General features: G+C 44.5%; 1 protein-coding gene across 3 annotated transcripts in view; it reads left to right on the top strand.

Moving 5' to 3' along the window:
- Positions 1-4,937, top strand: part of ATP6V1H (ATPase H+ transporting V1 subunit H) — a 111,919-nt gene extending 106,982 nt beyond the window's left edge. For all 3 annotated transcript variants that reach the window (XM_078441508.2, XM_078441507.2, XM_078441506.2), the window contains one exon: positions 4,588-4,937. In XM_078441508.2, the coding sequence (XP_078297634.1) occupies positions 4,588-4,648 (61 nt within the window). In that variant the 3' untranslated portion in view covers positions 4,649-4,937. The remainder of the gene's footprint in view (positions 1-4,587) is intronic.
- Positions 4,938-19,607: the final 14,670 nt, after the last annotated feature.

The raw sequence follows: 19,607 nt of genomic DNA, 5'->3' as shown, positions 1-19,607 counted from the left end.
TTGTGAGCTGTTTCGTACTTGGATTTTTAAAAAGGGGAGTGGGTCTTGAGACCATTTCTTTTGTCCGTTTCAGAGATTTGGACTCCCAAATGGTTTAAGTTGTGGATGAAGTTAAAGAGGAGAAAATATCACACTTCTCAGATTTTGCTTCCTAGGTAGTAAAAGCAAAGATTTAACGTCAAAGTCCTGTGGATTTCTGGTACACACTGGGCACTTTCTGAGTGGATTAGAAGTGGAATTTTTATTCTTGTATCGATCTTCACGTACAGAATGACTCAATACTTAGATTAATTCATTTACAATAATTCTTCTTGAATCTTTTGTTATAGATACACTGCAAGCCCTTGAAGTAAAATCTGTAATTGTTTTTCCTTTTGCCTGACGGTAATGGCACCTGAATCTGAAGAAATTATGTATATCCTCTTAGTACTTTCTAATCTGTAAAATTAGGAACAGTGGCTGCTTTTTGTACTTTTTAGGGCTCTTACTGGGTTGGGCGTCAGTCAGCTTCACAGCATGGAGAGAAAGGGATCTGAGCCCTGGCCAGGCCGTTTGCCCACTTTGTGCCTAAGCACGTTATTGGAAGTTTTCTGAGGCTCCTTTCCCTCCCCCGTCAATGGAGGCAACTCACCTCGCAGGGATGCAGCGAACTAGGAGGATAGCGTGGGCACACGGCAAGCAGGTTTCCCTGTTGGCTGGTAACAGCGTGTGGGGTGTAGCCACCTGCTCTGTGTTTCCAGCCCCAGGCGCTTGGTGCCTGGACTGGGCTACGGCTGGGGCCACGCGGAGTTCGAGGCAGGCTTGGGTGAATCTTGGGAAGATTTTAATTGGCTACGTGTTACCATTAGCCATAGGGAGATAGACTGTATCGTTTTACAAGCCACAGACGTTCTCCAAAGCTTTGTGCACGTTAGGTCCTTTTTCTGCAGTTAGTATCTTTTTCAGTTGAGCCTCAGTTCGGCTCTCTCTGGTATTTTCACAACTCACGTGCCACACTGCAAACATCGCAATTTCAAGAAAGCCCGAGGGGGAGATTTAATTCTTCTTTCCATGGGTCCCATCTGGGCTCTTCTCCGGCTAGACTTTTGGCATTCTGTGACCTATAATTCAGGCGTTCAGAGTTCCATCTGGGTTTTTGATGTGCACGCTCTCAGTTGAACCCTTTATGTGTTCTTGTCCTGCATCTAAGTCTTAAATTGCATAAATCCTAGGGGCGCCTGGGTGGCGCAGTCGGTTAAGCGTCCGACTTCAGCCAGGTCACGATCTCGCGGTCCGTGAGTTCGAGCCCCGCGTCAGGCTCTGGGCTGATGGCTCGGAGCCTGGAGCCTGTTTCCGAGTCTGTGTCTCCCTCTCTCTCTGCCCCTCCCCCGTTCATGCTCTGTCTCTCTCTGTCCCAAAAATAAATAAAAAACGTTGAAAAAAAAAATTTAAAAAAAAAAAAAAAATTGCATAAATCCTAGTGAGCAGACGCAAAGGAGGCCCTGAGTCCTCTGCATTCCAGGCACTGAGGTGGACGGCCTCGGGGCCACTTTGGATGTGACAACAATGAGAGTACCGGGGAGCATGCCATCCATAATAGAGACCTTCGACCAGGAGACACCAGGCAGCAGAAGACCGTTGGGGTGGAGCCATGGTTGGACATGCTTTTATTTATTTGTATGTGGTTTTTAAGTTTATTTAGTTTGGGAGAAAGCCAGAGAGCACAAGGCTGCGAGCAGGGGAGGGGTAGAGAGAGAGGACGAGCAGGCTCCGCACGGGGCTCCGTCCCACGAACCGGGAGCTGGAGTCAAGCCTCCGACGCTCGACTTACAGGGTCGCCCAGGCGCCCCAGACGTGATTCTAAATTCTCTGCCAGAAAAAACGCATCTTTGCCGGTTTACCATCTGACTCTGACCCTTAATGCAGTGATGTCTTTTTTATGAAGAAATCAGTTATCTTTTTCACCTCCAAGTCTTCACTCTTGTCCCCTGAATATCATTTAAGTCTGATATGGGAATGGAGCACCCTGCATGTCTCTGAAAGGGGTGGAGCGGACGGGAGCCTCCGTGTGTGACCAGATCCAGCCAGACCCTTTCGGCCACTTGGCGGTTCAGAGCACTGAACTCTGGAAGGCTTTGCTATGTGACCTCGCGTCATTTCTCTTGGAAACTTAAATTTAGAACGTGGTCCTTCACGTTGGTCTTTACTGAAAGAACCACAGCTTACTATAATTGGCACGGTGTCTTTAGGTATACTTTTAAAATGTTTTCTAAGAAATCACTCTCAGAGGGGAGGAAAAATGATTTCCCTTCTACCTTTCTGAGTTCTTAGCTGAGACCCTGTAATAAATAACGGATTAACACGAGAAAAACAGTCGATTAACATATATATCTCATGTATACATGGGGGACACGCAGGAAAAATGGGCAACTTAAAGATGTAGCTTTAAAATTTAGGATTAAATCCCATCTTCACAGGGAAAAAGGAGTGTGTGTGGGGGCGGTTAGGCCTGTTAGGGAGAGTAAGTGATTGATGGATGGACCGTCGGAAGAATTAGTGGAAAGTATCATAGATTGTGACAGGGTCTGTCTGGGTGTGATGTGGACTTCTGTTCTCTTGTGATAAGAGTCCCTCCTCCCTGGTTGCTGAAACTCCAGGGGAGGGGACTGAAGAATTGAGTTCCTTCTGGAGGACCTGTGTTTAAGGAGATAAGGGGAGGTCAGAGAAAGCCTCTCCCTGCACTTGCTGTTTTCAAGTGTCTACAGCTCAAAATCATCAGTACCCCAAAGGGGCGTATTTGGGGGTGGCATAATCTGCTGACCCTTTGCGCTAAACAGTCTCACTTTTAGAATTGGAATATTTGAGGGCCCAATGAAGCATGCCTCATTTTAGGCTTAATTCCTTAGGTACATGCAGGAAAATACATAAGATCTGGACATCTTGTAATAAATATTATATTGTACCCCTCATCTCTCCCTCCCCCCACAACACAACACAACCCAGCCCACTTATGCAGTCATACGTGGTTCCTAGTTACAGGCCTCCCCAGAAGGGCACCATTGATAGTGACCATAAACTCCTGCTTTGTTTCCTGTCTAGTGAAATGTATAGGTGGTTTCCCTTTTTTCCCTTGCATGACTTAGAACTACCGACTTGATGGTCGGTTGAGCGTAAGGTCCCCATTGTCCACGTTATGTCAGGGTAGCTCCTGGTGGACACAGGAATATGTTATATGCCTTAATATGACACGCAGAATTGGTAAGTCACTGATGAGAACTTTCACGAAGGATAAGAAAGGCACATAAACCGTCTTGACACCGTAGGAAGTTTCAGTCTGCCCCGTAGTATTTTCAGTCCTCCTTCACCTTGGTGAGACTTCTGGGGGTCCCTGACACCTCCCCTGCACCGGTCCGCAGAACTCGCGCTGGTCCATGCCCTGAATGCTGCTGCTTGTTCTCAGTCCTGCTTCACAGCTCCGCTAGCTTTGGGCTAAGGCCGTGACAGCGGCCTGTGGCCTGCGGCCGTGACTGTGCAAACCCCGCCTCTCTCCCCTCTCTCTAGCTCTGTGGAGAAAGGCAGGCTCACATTTGTGGGAGACGCTGGTGGCCCCCGTAGGTTGTTTCCCGGAGGTGCTTGGACAGGGAGACGTTGGGTGCCAGCCGATGGGATGAGGAGATGACACTAGGCCTGTGTGTGCCCGCGGCTCGTCCCCGGCAGGTGCCCGCATCCCACAACCTCTGGAACCAGCACGTCCCTGAGGGGGTGCGGCCGGAACGTAGGCCCAGGCCTCTATCCAAAAGTCACGCTGTTTCCTTTTCATGGCAGGGACTCTTTTAAATGTTCTTTACAAAATGTCTTCTGTTCAAAAACAACAGTTTGGGCACGTCGTTCACAGGAAAGTGGGAAAGAAATTGTTTCTGTCCTGGAATTAACAGTGACGCCTGTATGTAACGAAGAGCTAAATATACACCTGCTGTGGGTGTGGATTCAGCTCATTTCCTGAAGGAGAATGTGATCCAAATAGCTCAGCCACCACTGCTCTAAGCAGCAGTGCCCCCCTGTAAAATGAGAATACTCCTTCTCTGTTCCCATGGCGACTCTGAGGACCCAGCGTGACCATTGCTGTGAAGGTTCTAGACTATGTTGGTGCAGAGACAGTAGCTGTGTTACAAGTTGTGAATCTTGACGTTGTTTTCACCCCTGGGTGTCGATACTTGTATTCAGCAATACGAGGACATCTGTTGTCGGTGTATCGGTACACTTACATGGAGTCATACTTCAGTGGGTTTTGAGCTTTGCAGATTGCGAATGTGGCCGAGCTCGGAAACAGGCCTCGTACCCAGACGGGAAAGGAGGCACCGCCTTGTAAGTGTGTGCACAGCCACTGGGCGTGCCTGACGACTTGTGCATGGTAAACAGAGCGCTTAAAATTCATACAGTACGGGCACTTTTCAAATCTGGAAAGGATTCGTTTTCGGGAGCTCTTTTACTAATTTGTAGTTATTAAAGGAAGTATAGATGAGATTGTATACTATGCTTCGATTTTGAAAGAGATTCTCTGTCATTTAAATTCTAATTGACCTTGTCCTTTTATTCCTGCTGTTTTAGGGAATATCTTGGTAAACAGCTCCAATCCGAGCAACCTCAGACCGCTGCTGCCCGGAGCTGAGCATGCCCTCCTGCCTCAGAATCTCCTGCCTTCCCGCTCTACCTGGGGTATGAATCTCAGTAGTTAGGGGCAGAAACATAATTTTTCATTTTACTTGCGATTTTCTTCTGTTGCGTAGCTTTTCCCAATGCTGATTTTCGTTAGACATGTTTGCCCATGAAGCTGTATAAAAGTAGGTGTTGTCTGTAGCTAAGGAAAAGATTACCGTTACCCGTACTGCTTGTAATTTCTGTATTTATTGTTTTCTGGAAATGAGTATAGTTATTAAAGGACTCTCGCTTCAAAAATGTTTTCCTCTTGTTCCTTACTTGGACTTTAACAAAAATCACCTGTTGTCCCAGCCAAATTGAGAGAATTGTTGTTGCAAAGTAGTGAATGGTAAGTAAATGTTTTGAACTTCTATGTATTTGTCTGTCCATCCGTCCACCCATCCACCTTCCTACCTAATCATCCATCCGTCCCTCCAGCCACCCATCCATACATCTCTCCGTCCATCCGTGCACACACACACGTTGCAGCAATCCTCTGCTAATATTTAAAGAACTTTACAATTTTAAACACATTTTTTAACATAATGCTGTGGTCCAAAAGATTTGCCTGTGGAGCTCAGTGAAGAGTTTTAGCTTTTGGCTTTTAGTTTTAGAATATTTCATTGATTTCCTGTACCTTCATTCTTGGGTTTTAGTACCACAAGTCTGTTTTGTTTTAATACTTTTTGGCTTAAATGTTGCCAGTAGATATTTATTTCTGTTCCCCTCTCTCTTTACCCTGGAACTGCAGGCCTTCAGCAGCCCTCCCTCCTCTAAACCTGAGACTTTTGTCTTTAAATCTCTCTCTGCATCTCATTTTTCATTCATTTCAATTGTGTATTCGCAGCAGTTCTCTGAATGCCAAGGTGTTTGGTAAATGTAGGAAGGCTAATAAACTATTTTGATAGCTTTTTCCTCTTGAGGAAAGATACTCATAGGACCCGTCTCCTGTGTGAAGATTGAATATTATTTTATTTGCAGCATAGGGGTCCTATCGAAAAAGTTAGTTAAGATAATGGATGTCTTTCCTGGTTAGTGAGTTCATGTGATTTGACCGCATATTTCCAAGAAAATAGGTAAATATTTCCAAGAAAACCAATTTTTTCTTGACTGAAAGTTTTTTTTGTAACTTTTCTTTTAAAGTTTATTCATCTCTCGAGAGAGAGAGACAGAGAGAGAGAGAGAGAGAGAGAGAGAGAATGAATGCATGTGGGGGAGGGGCAGAGAGAGGAGGAGAGAGAGAATCCCAAGCAGGCTCTGTGCTGTCAGCCCGGAGCCCAGTGGAGCCCAATGCAGGGCTTGATCCTACGAGCCTCGAGATCATGACCTGAGCCAAAATCAAGAGTCAGATGCTTAACCAAATGAGCCACCCAGGCACCCCTTGACTGAAAGTTTTTCAAATTGCTTAGACCTAGATATTTTTACTTCCCCAAGTATGGAAAAACCAGAGACAGAACTTCTCTCTGGTGGTAATTACAGATTCTGCATTAGCAAAGGATCAAAGGATCAGTTTTTGTGTTAATAACATTATTAACACAGTGGTCTATAAAGCTATTAGGTTTTTTAAGACATTCAGTTTCCTGAAATTCTGGTAATGAGACGTTGCAGTTTTCTTAATTTCTTAAGAATACATTGATTGTGGGCCGCCTGGGTGGCTCAGTCGGTTAAGCGTCTGACTTCGGCTCAGGTCGTGATCTCATGGTTTGTGAGTTCAAGCCCCACGTCAGGCTCTGTGCTGACAGCTCGGAGCCTGGAGCCTGCTTCAGATTCTGTGTCTCCCTCTCTCTCTGCCCCTCCCCTGCTTGTGCTCTTTCTCTGTCTCTTAAAAATGAATAAATGTAAAAAAAATTTTTTTAAAGAATACATTGATTGATGTCATACATTCGGATTTTAGCTTCATTTTGCATAGGTCTGTGGTTCTAAAGTAGATTCAGTGACAGTCATTCAGATGGAAATTGTTAATGCTTTAATTCCCAAGAAATGCTTTTGGACATGGGAGGCATTACTCACATGTCCTTGTGTTTGAATTATTATCCCATAGTTAAGATGATCTCTAAGCATCTTTTTCTCCTTCAGATTTTTACATTCAGCTTATAGAAGTTATTTCTAAGAATTGTAAAAACAATCACTTTCTTTTTGCTTAATGATTTTGATTAATATCCGATGATTAAATCTGCCTAAAAATTTAATACCACTTGTCTGTTCAACTACACTGCCAGCACCTGACAGAGTAGACTTACATATCTGACAAATAAATCTTAGTAGTTAATGCTTATAAGTCTAATCAGGTGTACATTTAGTGGAGCAAGTTTTGTTAAGAATTTTTAAACATCTTTAAAAATAGCCTAAACAAAGAGCACAGTGACTACAAAATTTGTTACTGCATCTAAATAAACACTATTTACACAATGTCAGTTACAGGATTGAATCATTTCATCATTTTCTTTGTACTTATTTTTACGTATTAATCTTTTAAAATACTTTTGTGTCTCGTTGACTATTAGTCTGTTCTCAATTTGTGAGAAATAATTTCACTAAAAGTTGAATATTTTAGAAAAAAATTGGTGTAGAATTCAGGTATTGGATTTTTTAAAAACTTTTTTTAATGTTTATTTTTGAGAGAGAGAGAGAGACAGAGTGTGAGTGGGGGAGGGGCAGAGGAGACACAGAATCTAAAGCTGGCTCCAGGCTCCGAGCTGTCAGCACAGAGCCTGACGCGGGGCTTGAACTCACGAACCGCGAGATCATGACCTGAGCTGAAGTCGGACACTTAACCGACTGAGTCACCCAGGCGCCCCCAGCTATTACTGGATTTCATGTTGAGGGCACAGTAGGTTCTACAATATTTGATGGGAAACTCAACTAAATAAACCAGTTTCTAAAATATCATCCATTAATCATTTGTAATAAAATTAACCTGAGTAGATATGCACAGTATTTTATCAAAAACAAACCAAAAAACAACAACCAGAAAAACCTGATTTTCAGATCTTGAGAGGCACACAGATATTCACATTAAAGGGAGAATGAAATTGGGGTGCCTGGGTGGCTGCATCGGTCGAGCGTCCGACTTTGGCTCAGGTCATGATCTCCCAGTTCATGGGTTCAAGCCCCATGTCGGGCTCTGTGCTGACAACTCAAGGCCTGGAGGCTGCCTCAAATTCTGTGTCTCCCTCTCTCTCTCTCTGCCCCTCCCCTGCTCGTCTCTGTCTCTCTCTGTCTCTCAAAAATAAATAAATGTTTAAAAATTTAAAAAAAAAGGCGGGGGGGGGGAGTGCAATAATAGCTTGCTTGTTTGGAAAACTCCTTTTGGGGATCTCGTTGACCCTCATATTTTAAAAGATGTGTGGGAAATATGTTGGCAGGTGAAGCTTGTTCCCACACATTACACCAGGCCAGTCACAAATATCAGATTTAATAGAATATATCCAATTAAAAAAAAAAAATCTCCTTCCCTTCCTATTAAGGGACATCAGAGTAACTGAGGTTAATTTTCATATTATTAAAATTTAAATAATTTTGTAACCTCTCAGATCTTGGAAAGCTCAGAGCCAAGTTTTGATGTTTTTGATTTATTTGATGGTTACTTAAAAGGTTCTCTGTTCTCATTCTTTGAGAATAGAGAATTTTTGAGACTAAATTTTGAAACTACTCAAAGATAGTAAGTAGGTGTCAAAGTTATTTTCCAAATCTGAACCTTATGATGAAATCACTTTTTAGTTTGAAATTTCTCTCTTATTTTGCTGTACAAAATGTTCTGTTCTGATTCACAGATGTGGCTCCTTCAACTTTCTGAACAAGGTTCCAATGGAAAAGTCATTTCAACTTTCTGAACAAGGTTCTAATGAAAGACGAATGAACTAATAATATGTTACTTCATTTATGCAAATCTGAGGCCAAGTGCACATTCTCTTTCTGTTTTTAAAAGAGGGTGTTGACTGCTCTTCCAAACATAGAATAAAAGTTACCTTCCAGTAATGGTCTAAGCTGTTGTCTTTAACCCCTCCCAAAGGAAGAAAGTATCGGGGAACTTGGTTGAAAGAAACAATGTACGAAGATTAAGGAATAACAGTGTAGCAGGTAGAAAAATATTTTCAAGAATAGCACAAAGGTCTAAGGGGGTGGACATGGAATTAACACTCTTGGAAGGTTCTTACATTATACGTGAGGTGGTGTAACATTAACACAGGCTGTGATGAATTAAGGATGCATATATAATTCTCTAGAGCAACCACAAAAACCATAAGCTAAGAGGTATAACTGGAGAGCCATTAGTGAAGATAAAATGAAATACTCAAAATACTTGATTAACCCAAAAGAGGGAGGGAGAAGAGGAACAACAAGGGGGCACAGAAAGTAAATAGCAAGAGAATGGTCTTAACAGTAACAATAGCTACATTCACACAAGGGGTCTGGACTGTTCTCCCTCTCTGGGCCACCCCCCCCCCCCCCCCCCCTTCTATATACATCTAGAATTTTAACTGTTCAGTGCTATCAGGAAACCCGTTGCTTCCAGTTGCCAAGATTTGGGAAGAAGGAGCGTTCTTGCCAGGGGTTGAATTCTATCCCCTCCTCTCATCTACCCCTTTGCAGGCTGTTACTGGAGTAGGAAAGCAGAAATTGAAGTCAATTACCATTTGTCCAGCTTCCGAAATTTTCTTGAAAGTGTTGGCTATGATCTCTTTTGTTCTCTTTGTGGGTTTATTCCTTTTGATTTGTTTTTTTGTTTTATTCCTTTTTAAATTCTTTGTAGCCTTTCGAGTGTAAGCTTGGGAGGGAAGCAGAGCTAAATGTGTGTGTTTAAGATATTCACTATGTTCAACCTAAAGTCCCAAAGGTGGCACTTGTTTTCAATGTTTTATTTAAAAATTCTTTTAATGTTTGTTTTTGAGAGAGAGACAGCATAAGCGGGGAAGGCGCAGAGAGAGAGAGGGGGACATAGAATCCGAAGCAGGCTCCAGGCCCTGAGCTGTCAGCACAGAGCCCATCGTGGGGCTCCAACCCATGAACCGTGAGATTATGACCTGAGCCGAAGTCTGATGCTTAACTGACTGAGCCACCCAGGTGCCCCCCAAAGGTGGTATTTTTAATCAAAGTTGACATGTAAAGTGCATCTTAGGCTTAGGTTAAATTGGGGAGTAAGAGCAGATGTGCTGGGGTGTATGGACTCAGAGCTGAAAGGATTTAAGAGTCTGTTACAACACTTGCCATCTGAAGTGGTGAGAATTCAAATTTGTATTAGTGTAAAGGATTGAAAACAGACTGTAATCATTATATGGGATTATTTTGGCTGGCACCATAGGCAGATGGATATCCTGCCTCTTCTTGATTAACACCAGTGGCCGGCAACCTGCTTTATTGGAAGCTGCTCCAGTTAGAATGTTTTCTCCCTCTGAGCCAGTATCAGTTTGTAGTAATTTTCAACATTTGAGCCAAGTATTTGGGATAACAGGAGTTGGTCCTTTGGGTTCAACTTACTTTTAAAAACATTTATTCTAAAACAGTAATTCCTTGTCATCTAAAATAGTTCTGTTTGAATACTAAACATTTTAGATCCCATTCTGACCTAGAAAGGTGAAGCAAACGTGTCGTGTCGTCTGACCCTCCCCCCAGGCAGCCTCGTCATCAGGAGGAGCTGCCTGGAGAAAGGTTGCAGAAGGAAGTGTCACAGAACCACTTGAAAACAAGGCATTTGCAGGTGTTAGAGCTGGCCCTCCGAGGGCCTGCCTTACAGAGAGAGCGGTCGTGCCCTTAGTCACTGCACATGGAATGGTCTTGACTGGGGCTCTGCAGGGATGTTGCCTTGGTGATGCTCCGGGACTCTCTGCACAGGCACAGCTGACTGAACCCGCAGGCAGCAAATAGGGAGATGGCGGTGGGGGGTGGGCAGCCCAGTCCTGGGGTCCAGCAGGACCGTCCTGGCTGACCCAGACCTGTCTTTTGAGACGATGGGATGCAGGATGGATAGAAGTAACAGGCAGCGAGATGATTCGGACAGAAGAGTCAGCTAGAGAAAGAAAGGAGAAGAACAGCAGACAGGTGAGTTGGGTGACAGCTGGGTGGGAGCAGCAGGGAGGAGGACGGGGCCAGTCGTCCTCCTGGTAGAAAACCGGCGTCCTGGGGACCTGCGGCGCTGCGCCGGCCAGGCCCTCCCTGCGAGCTGGCCCACTGGCTTGCTGGCTGGGCTTCTGCCTCCTTTGCATCCCAGAGTGCACTTCCTCTTCCGGTTCCATAGTGTACTTCCTGTTCTCATCCCGGAGTGTACTTCCTGTTCGCATCTCAGAGTGTACTTCCTGTTTGCATCTCAGAGTGTACTTCCTATTCTCGTCCCAGGGTGTACTTCCTGTTCGCATCTCAGAGTGTACTTCCTGTTCTCGTCCCAGGGTGTACTTCCTGTTCGCATCTCAGAGTGTACTTCCTGTTCTCGTCCCAGGGTGTACTTCCTGTTCGCATCTTAGAGTGTACTTCCTGTTCTCATCCCGGAGTGTACTTCCTGTTCTCATCCCGGAGTGTGCTTCCTGTTCTCCTCCCAGAGTGTATTTCCTGTTTGCATCCCAGGCCATGGGTTTTCTTCCACTTAACTTGGGAGCTATTCTGCAGCCCTCACTGTCAGGGCACCTCCCTTTTCTCCTCTATGTCCTCACCATTCTACAAGCTGCAATCCTACCTGTTGCGGTTGTCATTGATCACCACTGTGCACTCATTTTTCTCCTTCCCTTTCCAACCATCGCCACTGTCATTGCTCTCCTCCAAGTTTCTCCTTTCAAGCATTTCCCCCAAATGTGGACAGACAGCCACGAAAGCATCTACAGAGTGGGCTCCTTGGGGCTCCATTGACATTTGAGATGAAAGCAGCCCATCAGGATCTGGGGTAAAAAGTTGCAGCTTCCTCAGTGAGGTCATCTCCTTAGTGAGTGGGGGGGGGGGGGGGGCACATTTTCAGGGGATGTAGAGTTTCAGTGACATTGAAGGGAGCAGCAATAGAAAACCTGTAAAAGCGTTTAAACTGTAAGGAAGAGGAAACCCGCACCTCTGTAGGGGTTACATCTGTGCTGGGACCCACCCGGAAGACCCGTCAGGGCAGAATTGTTAGGCCATTCCTGCAGGATGGTGGTAGCGGAGGGTGTGGCTCTCGCCCAGGGCTGCGGGTGCTGCCAGAAACGCACGAGATTGTGTAGAATCGGCTGGCAGAGGGTTGGGATCCTTGGAAAAATCAGTGGTGTGAGGGTGGGAGGGGGAAGCGGCACATGGGGAAATGGAACGCATTTCAAATGTGGCCCCGTAGCGGGGGCTGTGGCCCAGAATTACAGGTTTTTGTCTGGCACCTTGTTGCTGAAGAGAACAGTGGGGAGGCAGCTGAGAAGTCTAGGTGTGATATGTAGATGGCCGGACCAGAGTCTAGGGCATTGTCAGAAGGCTTATGCCCAACTCCATTTCAAAGCTGTGAGGTGCTTGGGAAGCAATGAGAGTGTGCATGCACTTCAAATCCGTGGTTTTCCAGAACTGGAAAACCAGTGTGGAAAAGCCATGGGTTAAAGAAAATAAAAGGTTATGGACCAGAGCTTTTAAAAAACCTGGGTCATTGTCTTAGGAGACCTTTGGAGCCCTACCTCTTTGACACTAAGAGCCCTTTGCGTATGTCAAGCTCACCTTTTCCCACCCATTTCTCTGCATCTCACATTCTGGACTTTTTTGTATCTTAGGGCCTGCCCATCATGCTGAGTCCCAGTGCTGATGGACACCTGGGCATCTTCCCTAACAGTGGATGGATGAGGCTTAGCTGTTAGGATGTTGTGAACCTGTGTATATCAGGGGAAATTACCCACAGAGAAAAGTCAGCCATCTGTCCCTCTGAAGAGGATTGAACTCTGGGAAAGTAAAGTATGTAAGTATCTATTTCTGGAATCCCAGGAAGAGGTCTGGAAATATATTCTAAAAGGTCAGAAATCAGTTGTTAGCGTTTAGGGATATCAGTCAGTGTTAACCTAAGTCAGAAAGACTGACCCAGGGCCTTTAACATGAAAATCTCACCTTCTGTTCCTTTCAGAGGTAGACACTATTCTCCCAGCCCCCTCCTCGTTTGAAGAGAATACGTGAAATGGGCTGAGGGCAGGCTGAGGCTATACAAAGCTCCTAGTGGATTCTCTAGTCTGGCTTCCCTTATCTTGGCAACCAAGAAGGCCACATGTTCCAGCCTTTAGAAATAAGAGAGAAAAATAGGAGTCTGGAAAAGGACACAGGGGGACAGGTGACCTTCAGGGAGATTGCCATGTGTATGAAAAGACGCTGTCCCATAGGGCCAGTGAGAGGGTCCCTCAACTGGTTCCCTTTCTTAAAGCCAAGTTAGATGAAGTTCCAAAAGTTGTGTGTGCTGGGAGAACCATTTTATTTCCCGTTTGGATACTCCCTGAACTGCTGCGCTTACTGATTTGCCCCTTTGCTACTGGACCTGAGAAGAGGGCTCGATGAGAGATGGGGGGACAGTTTAGCTCGGTAGGAAGAGGTAAGGGAGGCAGGTGAGATAGAAATCGCAGGTTTGCTGGTGATTGCCTCAGCGTTGGAAAAGTAGGTAGATCAAAAAGTAGGTGGAACTTTTTTTGCGTGGTGCCACCAGGCAGGGACAGCTGAAAGACACATCATCTCTCGCCAGCGGCCACTTTATACATATGGGAGCTGCTCAGGATTCAGCTGTCAGTAGATCTTGTTGGGGACCCATCTTTATCACGTCTATGGAAAATGAGCTAATTTCAGGCAATTGTAATCCATAAAAACACAGCAGGTGTCTCTTCCTCACCATGTTCTTGCTTATGTAACGGATCAGCTGTTAGAACGAACTCGGCACACTCAACATGAGCAGAGTCATGTAAGGAGACGTCATTTTTCATGCTCGTCCTCCTCATTCACCTCCTCATGCAGGGGTGAGTGTGTGTGATGCAGCAGAAACTGCCTCCCCGCCCCTCCAGCATCCACAGCTGTGTGTTCAGCAGGGCAGCGCGGGTGGGGGGGGCGGGGGGGAGGGGGCAGAGAGGGCCGTTTTAATGGACTCTGAGACTGACGTGTTGACCAGCTTGTTTTAATAGTTAAAAGTGACGGAAAAGCAAAGAATCATATTGAAATCCCAGTAAAGGAGCTGATTAGAGAGACAGGGGGAATTTGATGGAACAAATTAATAGAAGAATAGTTTCTGGAAAAATGTCATCTATATATGCATTTTGGTGGGATTCGTTCATCAAACCAGTTACTTGTTTTATCTATCTATCCATCCATCCATCCATCCATCCATCCATCCATCCCACCTATCTATCCAATGTTCTCCACACTAGACTGTAAGCATCCTGAGATTAAAGACCAAGTCTGTTTTATTCACTACAATATATCTAAATCTCAGCCAGTACCTGTACTAGGTGAAACTTGATAAATATTTGCTGTATAAATGTTATGGAATTCTCCTCTGGATCTTTCCTGTCCCTACTTTTGATTACTACAAATTGTGAAAATAGGTAAGTAGTTTTGCTAACTTCGCTGGAAATAACAAAAATGGAAACTAAAACGTATCGCACTCCCCTGTGCTGGGCACTGCGATAGGTGTTTTATGTGAAGTGGTCCACCTGTATCCCACAAGAATGCCGAGGCAAGTGTTAATCTTACTTTACAGACAAGAAAACCATAGCTAAGAGAGGTAAGGATGTAGCAAGTCACAAGGACAAAGCCACAATTTAAACTCCAGTCAGTGGGTTCTTAACACTTACCCTGTAAAGGATCTTTGTATCTGGAGTATATATCAATCGCTTTCTCATACTTGTTGTTTTTATTTTAATCAGACTCATTACGTTTTCTGTGGAAAACATTTTTATGTTTACAGACTTTTGGATTATTTTAGATGAAGTAGAAAATCAAATATACTCCTTTTCCTCTTAAAAGTAGAGTAAGATTTCTACTTCTTCCCCTGAAATGTTAACTGCCGTGGGAATTAACTTTCATATTAATTACCTCTTGCTGCAGCAATATTACCGCGAAGGCAGCAGGCTGAAATAACACATTTATTACGTGACAGTTTCTGTGGGTCAGGAGTCTGGGCACGGCTTAGCTGGGACTTCTGCTTTAGAGTTTTACAAAGCTGCAGTTAGGTGTTGGTCAGGGTGGTGGTCTCGTCTGAAGTCTGGGGCAGTATCCACTTTCAAACTCACATGGTTTTGGGAAAAGTCCAGTTCCTTGCATGCTGCTGGCTTGAGGGCTTCAGTTTTTCACTGCCTTTTGGCCGGAGGCCACCCTCAGCTCCTTGACAGGGGGCCCTCTCCAACTGGTCGTGCACAATATGACAGGTTGTTTCTGCAAAGCCATCAAGGTTTCTTCTGGAGATGAGCATTACAATCCTACGTAACACAATCACATACATGTAATCATACACACCCTGTCACCTTTGCCACATTCTGTTGGTTAGAAGGAAGTCACAGGTGCTATCTACACTCAAGAGTATGAACACCGCCAGGACGTGGGAGTCAGGGAGGCCACCCTGGAGCCCTGCTTTCCCACCACAGACAACTAAAAAAGCGGACAAAACATAAGAAACGGCTCTTTCAGGCGGTGGGCGACACCCAGTGCAGGTGTATGATCCCTGGGATAAAGAAACAAGGTACTGCCTGGAGGCTGTTGCCGGGACCCAGCAGGTAGACTAGTGATTCTGCTCAGCTGAAGGCAAAGGTCAGCATCTGCAGGGACCGAAGCGGCTAGGATTTGTGGGCAAACTGCTGGAGAGGAGGGACTTACATAGAGCAAACTCTGAGGATCTAAAGAGGGATTCCTTCGAGTCTTTGGCGGATACTGGTTTGTACGGGCACAGGGTCCCTCTCCATAGGGCTGAAAGACAAGAAGTCCAGAAGTTCCCAGAGCTCACGCAGGGAGAGTCCGTGTTCCCTCTAGCAGGGGGGAGAGAGCTCTGATACATGAACAATCAGGACCTTCAGCAGTGTGACAAATTAGCTGTGGGGATAAATTAGCTCTAGACTGAAGGCTGCTCTAGCTAGCAAGGCTTAAAAGCAAGCTTTCAAACTTCCTCAGGAACCTGTGTGCCAACTTCTTTTAAAAGAATGCAGTGAAATTCAGCATACAGCAACATGAAAGTCACAACATCTGGCATCCGATTAAAAAAATCACAAAACCTGCAAAGACAAAAACTATGACCCACAGTCAAGGGGGGAAAAAAACCCATTCAATGGAAACAAACCCAGCAATGATAAAATGAGAGTATTAGCAGATAAGGATGTGAAAACAGCGATTGCAATATGTTCTAAGGCTCAAGAATGTAGACGAAGACATGAATGTGACGAGGAGAGAAATCAAAGGTGTTAAGAAAGACCTAAAAGGGGCTCCTGGGTGACTCGGTCGGCTGAGCATCCAACTTTGGCTCAAGTCATGATCTCGCAGTTTGTGGGTTCGAGCCCCGCGTCGGGCTCTGTGCTGACACAGAATCCAAAGCAGGCTTGGAGTCGGGAGCCTGCTTTGGATTCTGTGTCTCCTTCTCCCTCTGCCCCTCCCCTGCTCATGCTCTGTCTCTCTCTCACACAAAAATAAATAAACATTGGGGGGAAAAAGAAAGACACAAAAGGAACTTCTGGAGAAAAAAAAGATAATATCAGAAATAGAAGACACACTTGATTGGATTAACAACATGCTAGATACCTCAGAAGAAAATCACAGGGGTCCTGAGTACACAGCGATGGAAACTCTCCAAAATGAAACACACAGAGAGAAAAAACTGAAAAAAGTCTGGGGGAGTTATGGGATAATATCAAGTGTTCCAACATACATGCAGTTAAAATAGGAGAAGGACCATCAGATAAGAAATAATGGCTACGCGTTTTCCACACTTGATGAAAACCATAAACCATAGACCTAAGAAGCTCAATGGTCCTCGACAGAAAAAAATATTTAAAAACACAAATCGCCCTAAATCTACTACAGAAATTGAATTTGTAGGTGAAAACATTCCAACAGAGAACAGAAAACTCCACTCCAGTGAAGGCACCTTCAGCTGCCTTCACTGGTGAAATATACCAACATTTAAGGGGAAAAAAAAAATCATCTTCATACCAATTCCTCCAGACAAAACAAGAGGAGGGAATATTTGCCAACTCATTTTCAGAGGCCCCATGATACCGCAACCAAAAAAGAAATTACAAGGAAAAAGAAAAGAAAAGATACCTATAGCCTAATATCCTTCATATACATGGATGTAAAAATCTTAACAAAATTTTAGCAAAGTGAATCCAACAGTATATAAAAAGGATATTATGTCACATTCAAGTGGGGTTTATTGCAGAAATTCAAAGTGGATTTAACATTCAAAAATCAATCAGTGGATTTCTTCCAATTTATAGCCTAAAAGATTAAAAGAGGAAATACATGAATGAAAAACCCTATTTTCGGGGCGCCTGGGTGGCTCAGTCGGTTAAGCGGCTGACTTCGGCTCAGGTCATGATCTCGCGGTCTGCGAGTTTGAGCCCCGCGTCGGGCTCTGTGCTTACAGCTCAGAGCCTGGAGCCTGTTTCAGATTCTGTGTCTCCCTCTCTCTGACCCTCCTCCCCCATTCATGCTCTGTCTCAAAAATAAATAAACGTTAAAAAAATTTTTTTTAAAAAACCATATTTTCATTGTATGCAAAAAAACCCCATTTCAATATATGCCAAGAAAGAATTTGACAAAATTCAATGCCCATACACATAAAAATTCCTGGTGAACTAGGCATAAATGGAAACTTCCTCAATTTGGTAAGGAGTACTTGTTAAACACTTACCATGGCCATTATACTAAGTGATGACAAACTGAGTGCTTTTCCCTTAAGATTCGGAAGAAGGTAATGATGTCTGTTCTATTCAACATTGTAACAGTCCCCGTCCACACAATATGACAAGGAAAAAGAAAGTGTGTAGATTGGAAAGCACAATGTAAAACCTTATTTATTCACAGATGACATCATCATTGCATAGAAAATGTGAAGAAATGTATTAAAAAACCCTAGAATTAATCAATGAGACTAGTAAAATTGCAGAATGCAAGGTCAATACAGAAATGCATTTTTCTATGCTAGCAACCAACAACGGAAAATTGAAAATAGTATAAAAATACATTAAAAACTCAACGAAATGTGTGTAATATTGTACACTGGAAATTAAGGAACACTGCAAAGACAAATGAAAGAAGACAAAATTAATGAAATTAATGAGTCACCATGATCATGGAGAGGGAGTCGGAGATCAGTTCTCCCTAACTGATGTGAAATTTCAATACAATCCCAACAGAAGTGTCATCAAGCTTTGTTGTAGACATTGGCAAGCTGACTTTAACATGCGCATGTAAAGGACCTGGAAGAGCTGGAACGGTTTTGAAAGAAAGAACCAAGTTGGAAGACTTGACAGTGATTGATTTAAACACAGTAACCGAGTCAGTGTTGTATGGGCGTGAAAATCACCATCCAAACTGGTAGGACGGAATAAAGTCCAGAAATAGAGCCTGACTAAATACGACTGTGGGCACAATAAACGGAACCCTCTCTAAAATGGAGCTGGGAGGCCAAGAGGAGGAGCCTAGAAGGGGGAGCCATATCACCTAATATCAACGATGGGAAGAATGGTCAGTTACAGACTCCAAGAGAATAGTCAACGGGAAAGAATCGCCAATTATAGGTCCCAACAGGGGAACATGCACACCGCAACTCCTACAACGAATCAACTACCCCAGTAACTCAGCCGATGAGAAACGGTCATCACCCTAAGGGATTTTCTTTCAGAACAAGCCTTCCCAACCCTCTCCTTCTTCCCTGTTAAAATAATGTCCCTCTCCTTTGTTGGACTTGCCCCTGGTTTTGCTGTAGCTTGCGGGTTCCAGATTGCAATTCTCTGCTGTTCTTGAATAAACTCATTTTTGTTGGTGAAATAACAGACGGTTTTATGTTTTTATTTTATTTTATTTTATTTTATTTTATTTTAATTTTTTTTAACGTTTATTTATTTTTGAGACAGAGAGAGACAGAGCATGAACAGGGGAGGGACAGAGAGAGAGGGAGACACAGAATCTGAAACAGGCTCCAGGCTCTGAGCTGTCAGCACAGAGCCCGACGCGGGGCTCGAACTCACAGACTGTGAGATCATGACCTGAGCCGAAGTCAGATGCTTAACCAACCAAGCCACCCAGGCGCCCCAGACGGTTTTATTTTTAAGATAAGCTGAACAAATGAGGCCTAACTGGGGAGGTTTAAAACAAAAACAAGATGCGACAAAAAATATCGCGTGTGATAGAACATGGTATGCGAGAATCGTGAAGTGAATTTGCCTTCTAAGGTCCTTGCTTCACTTGGGAGGAGGAGAAGGATACTGCTTAACTTTTGGGTTTTAGAAGTTAAATATTCCTGGTGAAATATTAGGGGAACTCTTAAAAATAAACCCAAGCCATGGCTGTAGAGGTGAGAGGGAAATAAGCTGAAACCCCGCCTCCGCCACGCAGAAGTTTTGTGACTTAGTCTCCACGCGTGTCATGATGCCTACCGCATTGTGGAAGGGGCTCAGTGAGACCAACCAGTGGGGAGGGTTCAGCCCAGAACCTGGCTCACACTCACTGCCCAGGAAATGATGGTCCTCCAGCCGGTTTCCTGGTTTTAGCTGGAGATCTCTCTACACAGGCCCAAAGCTGCTACTTTCTGAGTTACCAGCGTGCTCGGGATTCTTTGGTAGATGAAATCAGAGCGCTGGTTCTCCCAGCCTTGTGGAGGTTACTGTCGCAGGGTGTGTGTGTGTGTGTGTGTGTGTGTGTGTGTGTGTGTGTGACATGCGCTCGCTTTCCTGTTCCTCCGGTGGGTCTGTCGCATCTGGCAGGCACCAAACTGCACCCGTTCCCCATGAAGTAGTAGCATTGCTACGTTCCATTCCCAGCGCCTA

Source organism: Panthera onca, chromosome F2, assembly GCF_046562875.1.
Source record: "Panthera onca isolate mPanOnc1 chromosome F2, mPanOnc1 haplotype 2, whole genome shotgun sequence".
NCBI lineage: Eukaryota > Metazoa > Chordata > Mammalia > Carnivora > Felidae > Panthera > Panthera onca.
This window is presented reverse-complemented; position numbering and strand designations above follow the sequence as displayed.